We start from the raw sequence: 8,405 nt of genomic DNA on the forward strand, positions 1-8,405 counted from the left end.
TATCCTGAATTCAGTAAAGTCCCATGGCTGAGAACAGGGATGTTGCCAGGAAGCCTCCAAACACCAGGCATTCCGTGCTGTTGAACTGGAAAGACTGGTTGCTGTCAGTTTGTTTTGTAAAAGACGACAAACGCCTAAAGTATCAGGCACCTTCGAGGTATGCAGCCTGGTCTGCTGTCTAACTCCCATCACGTTTCTCAGTGTTTTCCCAGCCTGCTTTATGGCTCAGGGATCCACAAGGCTGTTAGTAAACTGTAACTCTTCCATGGTGACCCCCCCACCACCATCACCACCACCTTATGATAAAACCAAATGGTTGGGAGCGATCATGTTTGTGTGGATGATTTAGGAAATATGGCAAGAGTCTGCATTGAAAACTATTTGCTGTGATTTCCAGATCATATTATGGAAGCTCACAGGGGGTGGTCTCAATGAGCCCCTTCTTGCAGCTCCCTCCCTGTCTCTCTGCACCTCGTTCACAAATGCTTCCATTTACCATCCTAACCCTCCCTCTCACCCCTGTGTCTCGGTCTGTCTCCCCACTTCTCCTGTCGTGCCCACACCCACCCCTGAAGCGTAGGCTTTACTGTGTGCTCTCCGCCCTGTTCCCCATGATTCATTCACAGCAATCCAGTGATGTTTGTGTCATTCGATCATCCAAACCCCCTCAAATAGCCACTTGTTTGGGTAGCACCTTTTCACAGCAAAGGTCACCCTGCAGCATTTCATATCCGTGCTCAGGTAACATGTTCACTCTGACAAACTGCTTCAAGCAGGAAGATTTGTTTGTTAGAGTTAGGATCAGGGCGCATTGACTGGGAAAACTGGGAGTGAGTTGCAGAGCTTGGTGTACACACAGTTGCGGGCCCCTTTGGGAAGGGGATGTGAGGGTTCTGCAGGCGTGCTGGCTCACCCCTCTGCTGGTTTGTGCAGGTACAGAGAGGAACACCTGGCTTTCATTTTATCCTGGAGCCAGAAACCCTGAAACAACAGCAAGGTGCAGTGTGTGCTTGATTCACTGTCTAGATTACAGTGGTGCTGGAAAAGCACAGCAGGTCAGGCAGCATCCGAGGAGCAGCTGCCAGACCTGCTGTGCTTTTCCAGCACCACTCTAATCTAGACTCTGGTTTCTAACATCTGCAGTCCTTGTTTTTACCTTGCTTGGTTCACCATGTTGTGTGGCACTGTCACCATGCTGAATGGGACAGACTTCAAACTGGGTCCCAATCCTGGAATTCCCTCCCTAAGGGACATTGTGGGTCTACCCACATCACATGGACTGCAGCGGTTCAAGAAGGCAGCTCATCCCCACCTTCTCAAGGGGGCAACTGGGTACAGGATAGTAAATGCAGCTCACCCCCACCTTCTCAAGGGGGGGGGGGGCAACTCAGGGCGGGGGTAATAAATGCAGCTCACCCCCACCTTAAGGGGGGGGTAAATAGGGATGGGGCAGTAAATGCAGCTCACGCCCACCTTCACAAGGAGGGGGCAACTCCAGGCGGGGGTAATAAATGCAGCATCCTGCCAGCGGTGCCCACATTCCATACATTAATTTTCAAAATAAATGAACACCATTGTCAATTTCTCTTTTAACCTGAACCAGTTCATGTACAGAGATTAATCTGTGGGGCAAGGTGGAAACAGAGAGGTTGAGGACTTGTGTGGTCTCGTGGTCATGTCCTGCCTCTGGGGTAAGAGGTCCAGCTCCAGAGAGAGGTCCTCACACCCTGAGGATGATGATTGGAAGTACATTGAGCAATCTAGTGCTACACATCAATAATATATGTGACTGGACATCAGTCAGCAAGCCATTTCCCTCTGTGCGTTGGTGTCATGGAATTTACAACTTACCAACAGGCTGTTGATACTGTTCCTGCTCCATATGAGGCTCCTCAACTCCCGCCCTTCACTGGGATATACCTGACCGGCCATTCCAGATCCCCGCCCTTCCCTGGGCTATACCTGACCGGCCATTCCAGACTCCCATCCTTCCCTGGGATATTCCTGACCGGCCATTCCAGGAGCCCCACCCCCCCGGGACGTCCCTAATCGGCCATTCCAGTAACCCCCACCCCGGTACAGCACGTTCTTGTAGATCCACCACAGATCCCAAACTTGGATTTTATCCCAAGTCCGAGATGGTGGTGCTCCCACTTCAGCCTGGTTTCTCTTCCTTCATGCTGTGGGACAGAGGGAAACCGCTGACTGTGGCTGATATACCCAGCCACCTCTACAAGTACCCCCCATTAATCGCAGCGCCCACTGTCTCAACCAGTAACCTTACCCTTGCTTATTTATTTTTTCTGCTTGTGTGCCAGGTAAGGCTGGCTTACAATCCCACTGGGCATTATTGACCAGTCCTGATGAACACTTGGACCATGGATCTGATGATCATTGGTTACAGATCTTCTCCTTGCCCCCTGATGTGGGTGTCATGCCTTCAGTCCAAGAAAAGACAACTGCCCTCGGGGCAGACCGAGGCTGTTCGGTCCCTTGACGTTGTTCTGCCATTGAATTGCATTGTGACTGTTCTGTCTCTTTACCTGCTTTGCTGCCCCACCCACCAAGCGTGCACGCAGGTTCACCAACAGAAACCAAAGTCTACCAGCTCCCATTCGCACATGTCTCCGAGACCTTCCCCACATTATTTGCAGCTTTTGCTTGTGAATTTTGCTGTGCTTAATGGAATCGATGTGTTTCCTTTCAGCTTGAGAAATACCAGCAGGGAGACTTTGGCTACTGTCCTCGAGTGTACTGTGAGAACCAGCCCATGCTTCCTATTGGTAAGTGAACCTCTGTTTGAGACAGAGCCATAGGATGTCCCAGAGTGTGTCTCAGTCAGTGAGAGTGCTCCTGTTGTAATGCAGCACTAATATCATTGGACTAACTGTCTTCTCTCCAATAATCCAACAGATGGGAGAATGGAGGTGGGCTTCATCATCTCTGTTCATGGAGGGCTTTTGTCAAGGGATCCCTTTGAGCAAAGACACTGAGTTTACTATCAGATTGATTTGCTCTGGAGTTTATAAAACTGAGAGGTGATCTAATGGAGATATGTATGATGTGGAAGGGAATTGACAGAGCAGTTGTAGAGGGGATATTGTTTCTTGAGGGTCAGTCGGGAATCAGAGGTCATAGCTTTCAGCTGTAGAGGAGCAGATTTAAGCATGACTTTGGAAATCCTTCCTTTCTCTCCAAGGGTTGTGAATCTAGAGTGTGGCGGATGCTGGGCCCCTGAGTAAATTCACGGCGGGGACACAGATTTTTAATTCCAGTTGAGGGGGTATGGAGCATGGACAGCAAAGTGGAGCTGAGTCCGAGATGAGATCAGGCGGGATCAAATTGAACATGAAGCAGGCTTGAGGCGCTGCACTACCTCCTCTCGCTCCTCCTTCTCTTAAAGTCAGAGTCATACAGCACAGAAACACACCCTTCAGCCCAACCAGTCCATGCTGACCATAATCCCCAACCTGAACCAGTCCCACCTGCCTGCTCCTGGCCCATATCCCTCCAACACCTTTTCCTATCCATGTATCCAGCGAAATGTCTTTTAAAACAGTGTAACCGCATTCCACCACGTCCTCAGGATATTCATTCCACACATTAACCTAGAGTGTAAAAACCAAGATGGCCCTGTGTGTGTTTTTTAAAATCTCTCTCCCCTACCCAAGAAAGGTGCCCCCCTCGTCTAAAACAATTTCTCATTGTTGAGAAAAGACGCCTACTGGCAACTCTATCAATACAACCTTATAAAACAATGAGAGGTATCAGCTCATCTCTCAACCTCCTCCACTCTAATGCAAAACATCCCAGGCTATCCACCCTTTCTTTATAACTGAACCTTCCATACCTGGCAACATCCTGGTACATCTCTTCTGAAAATATCCTTCACATAACTGGGTGACCAGAAAGGGACACTGTAAAAGGGATCCCTGTACACCTCGCCCAGAGCGGGGACACTGTAAAAGGGATCCCTGTACACCTCGCCCAGAGCGGGGACACTGTAAAAGGGATCCCTGTACACCCCGCCCCGAGCGGAGACACTGTATCCCAGAAGGGGTCCCTGTACACCCTGCCCGGGGCGGGGACACTGTATCCCAGAAGGGGTCCCTGTACGCCTCGCCCAGAGCGGGGACACTGTATCCCAGAAGGGGTCCCTGTACACCCCGCCCAGAGCGGGGACACTGTATCCCAGAAGGGGTCCCTGTACGCCTCGCCCAGAGCGGGGACACTGTATCCCAGAAGGGGTCCCTGTACACCCCGCCCAGAGCGGGGACACTGTATCCCAGAAGAGGTCCCTGTACACCCCGCCCAGAGCGGGGACACTGTATCCCAGAAGGGGTCCCTGTACGCCCTGCCCAGAGCGGGGACACTGCATCCCAGAAGGGGTCCCTGTACACCCCGCCCGTTGCGGGGACACTGTATCCCAGAAGGGGTCCCTGTACACCTCGCCCAGAGCGGGGACACTGTATCCCAGAAGGGGTCCCTGTACACCCCGCCCAGAGCGGGGACACTGTATCCCAGAAGGGGTCCCTGTACGCCCCGCCCAGAGCGGGGACACTGTATCCCAGAAGGGGTCCCTGTACACCCCGCCCAGAGCGGGGACACTGTATCCCAGAAGGGGTCCCTGTACACCCCGCCCAGAGCGGGGACACTGTATCCCAGAAGGGGTCCCTGTACGCCACGCCCAGAGCGGGGACACTGTATCCCAGAAGGGGTCCCTGTACGCCCCGCCCAGAGCAGGGACACTGTATCCCAGAAGGGGTCCCTGTACACCCCGCCCAGAGCAGGGACACTATCCCAGAAGGGTCCTGGTAAACTCTGTCCATGTTTCTGACACGTGGTGAGGATTTATTGCATTCCTCATATAAGGAACAGCAGTACTGAGTCCGAGTCAGAGAGGCACACCGCATGGAAACAGACCCTTCAGTCCAACCCGTCCCTGCCGACCAGATATCCCAAACCAGTCCAACCCGTCCCTGCCGACCAGATATCCCAAACCCAATCTAGTCCCACCTGCCAGCACCCGGGCCATATCCCTCCAAACCCTTTCCTATTCATATACCCATCCAGATGCCTTTTAAATGCTGTAATTGTACCAGCCTCCACCACATCCTCTGGCAGCTCATTCCATACACATACCACCCTCTGTGTGAAAACGTTGCCCCTTTAGGTCTCTTTTATATCTTTCCCCTCTCACCCTAAACCTATGTCCTCTAGTTCTGGACTCCCCCACCCCAGGGAAAAGACCTTGTATATTCACCCTATCCATGCCCCTCATAATTTTGTAAACCTCTATAAGGTCACCCCTCAGCCTCCGACGCTCCAGGGAAAACAGCCCCAACCTGTTCGGCCTCTCCCTGCAGCTCAAACCCTCCAACCCTAGCAACGTCCCTTGTAAGTCTTTTCTAAACCCTTTCAAGTTTCACAACATCCTTCTGATCCTCCCAGTCGACTGGGACAACATATTCATCTTCGGACAAGCCAAACAGAGACACGCACGAGATTTCCAAGGAGAAGGCATTCCAACCAGAACGCTATCAACAAACACATCGAGTTAGACCCCATCTACCACCCCCGAGAGGGGGGAAAAACAGGAAATGACATCAAAACCAAAGAAACCCACACGCACACAAAGCAGGAATCATGTGCAGTGCTTTGCCTGAGGCCCACTGAAGATGTTACCTAGTATGGTGACGAAACATCTTGAAATGAACCTCCCAGCTCAGCGAGCAAACCTACATTTTTGTAGTTAGTAAAGGCATGTATTAAATGGTTGCTACTGAGAACAGCCTTAATCCAGGTTTTAGATCCTCACTATGACCCTGCACTCCAAGGTCTCTTTGTTCAGCAACATTCCCTCAGACCTTACCATTAAGTGTATACGTCCTGCTCTGATTTGCAGTGTCTGCCACTCCTTAGCTCATTGGCCCGTCTGATCAAGATCCCGATGTAATCTGAGGTAACCCTCTTCACTGTGGGTGAGCTTAAAAACCATGTTGCAATTGGTCGCTTCTGTTCTGTGTTGGTTTTTCAGGTTTGGTCATGTTTCCCATTCCTGGACCCCCATCCCCAATAAGGGGAGAGGCCGAGAGCAGTAGGGGTGCTGTCAGTAGTATTAGGAACAAGTCCAACAATACTTGTAACTCGGTGCATGTTGTGAAACCAGTGGGCTGTGAGGAGGTTTCACAATGAGAACACTGGGGACGGGAATTTCCAGAACATAGATCACGTACCAGTGAGCTGAGTTAACAGTCTATTTTAAGGGTCTCTGGGGGACACTAAATGAAGAAACTACCAGATAGTGAAAGCACAGCAACCTGCTTTAGGCATCATTAGGTCAGCTGTGACCAGTTGATCAAGAAGCTTCATTGAAACCTGGAATATAGGTGCAGCAGGAGGCCATTCGGCCCTTCAAGCTTCACCCACCATTCAATATGATACAATCTCAGTATCCCACTCCCGCCTTCTCACCCCACGCTCCCTGGGGGGGGAGTGATGAGTCACTGAAACCCAGGTCAAAGGGTATTGCTGCAGTAAAAGGACTGAATCTTGGAGATAGTCAGCGACATAATTTTCATGGACCTCATCTCGTGTAATATAATTTGTGCTTCTCTTTGTGTTGTGAACTTTTGACAGAGTATTAGAGATGTACAGCACGGAAACAGACCCTTCGGCCCAACCCGTCCAAGCCAACCAGATATCCCAACCCAATCTAGTCCCACCTGCCAGCACCCGGCCCATATCCCTCCAAACCCTTTCTATTCACATACCCATCCAAAAGCCTCTTAAATGTTGTAATTGTACCAGCCTCTACCACACCCTCTGGCAGCTCATTCCGTACACGTCCCACCCTCTGTGTGAAAAAGTTGCCCCGTCGGTCCCTTTTAAACCTTTCCTTGTTTGTTTTGAAACGTTTGTGGTGAATAGGTTCAATGACCAACTTCCTGAGCAACAAAAATGGAAAACTTGTGGCTGATATGAGCCCGGTGTCACACTGAAGTCTGACTTGTTACTATCGCTGTCTGGACATTTGGGTTTGCTTGTGGTTAATAATCATTCTAAATGGGCACAAAGCCCAACCATTTTGCGTTTTTGATTTTGTTTTCAATGTTACCCCTTTGTCTCTGTCTCTTTTTCCCACCCCCCCCCAAGCTAAAAATAAATGTGGCTATGTTGCTGATGTCTGTCTTTTCCCGCTGCCCCCAGGTCTGTCTGATATCCCCGGTGAGGCCATGGTCAAGCTGTATTGCCCCAAGTGCATGGACGTTTACACACCCAAGTCCTCACGGCATCACCACACAGATGGGGCTTATTTCGGCACTGGCTTCCCCCACATGCTGTTCATGGTGCATCCAGAGTACAGGCCCAAGAGACCAGCTAATCAGTTTGTTCCCAGGTAAGGCTTTGTGTGGGACAGAGACTGGGTGGGCTAGTGTATGGTGCAGACACCCCCAGGCGTGGGGTGTTTACCGGAGCCCTTCAGACAATGACCCCCCCCCCCCATTTAGATAAAGCACAGCCCATGCAGCTTGCGCTTTCACCTTCGCGCTAACAGAATACAACAGACTTTGAAGTTTGCAGTGTGGGCCCAACTCCCATCAACTGTTTTTCCTTAATCTCTGTGGGCTCTCTCGCGCGCGCGCACGCTCTCACACCAAATCAACTTGGGTATTTCCTTGCAGAAGGGTGATTTGTCGATGTTTGTCGCCTTTGTGCTCATCAGGGCGATCAACGGGAAATGCTGACGTACGGGAGGGAGAGGAAGTGCCACTGGGTTGGCAAGTGGGCTCTGATTGGTAGACCTGTTGCCATGGAGAATGTGCCAGTTACATGACAACTGATAGTTAACTTTAGGGTGGAGGTTTGCTCGCTGAGCTGTTGGTTTGATATCCAGATGTTTCATTACCTGGCTCGGTAACATCATCAGTGGCGACCTCCAAGTGAAGCGAAGCTGTTGTCTCCTGCTTTCTATTTATATGTTTGTCCTGGATGGGGTTCCTGGGGTTTGTGGTGATGTCATTTCCTGTTCGTTTTCTGAGGAGTTGATAGATGGCATCTAGATCTGTGTGTTTGTTTATGGCGTTGTGGTTGGAGTGCCAGGCCCCTCGCAATTCTCTGGCATGTCTTTGCTTAGCCTGTCCCAGGATAGATATGTTGTCCCAGTCGAAATGGTGTGTTTTTTTCATCCGTGTGTAGAGCTATGAGGGAGAGAGGGTCGTGTCTTTTTGTGGCTAGCTGGTGTTCGTGTATCCTGGTGGCTAACTTTGTGGCAGTCCTTGCGTGGAATTTTGTAGATGACGTTGGTTTTGTCCATGGGTTGTACTGGGTCTTTTAAGTTTGTTAGTTTTTGTTTGAGAGTGTTGGTGGGTTTGTGTGCTACCAGGATTCCGAGGGGTCTTAGT

The 8,405-nt window shown here is 50.7% G+C and overlaps 1 protein-coding gene across 2 annotated transcripts in view; it reads left to right on the top strand.

Annotated features, from left to right (window-relative positions):
• The window catches only part of csnk2b (casein kinase 2, beta polypeptide), a 58,579-nt gene that overhangs the window by 36,312 nt on the left and 13,862 nt on the right, over nt 1–8,405 (top strand). For both annotated transcript variants that reach the window (XM_043678340.1, XM_043678341.1), the window contains exons 5-6: nt 2,708–2,783; nt 7,210–7,399. In XM_043678340.1, coding sequence (XP_043534275.1) covers nt 2,708–2,783; nt 7,210–7,399 — 266 coding nt within the window. The remainder of the gene's footprint in view (nt 1–2,707; nt 2,784–7,209; nt 7,400–8,405) is intronic.

Source organism: Chiloscyllium plagiosum, chromosome 37 (genome assembly GCF_004010195.1).
Source record: "Chiloscyllium plagiosum isolate BGI_BamShark_2017 chromosome 37, ASM401019v2, whole genome shotgun sequence".
Classification (NCBI taxonomy): domain Eukaryota; kingdom Metazoa; phylum Chordata; class Chondrichthyes; order Orectolobiformes; family Hemiscylliidae; genus Chiloscyllium; species Chiloscyllium plagiosum.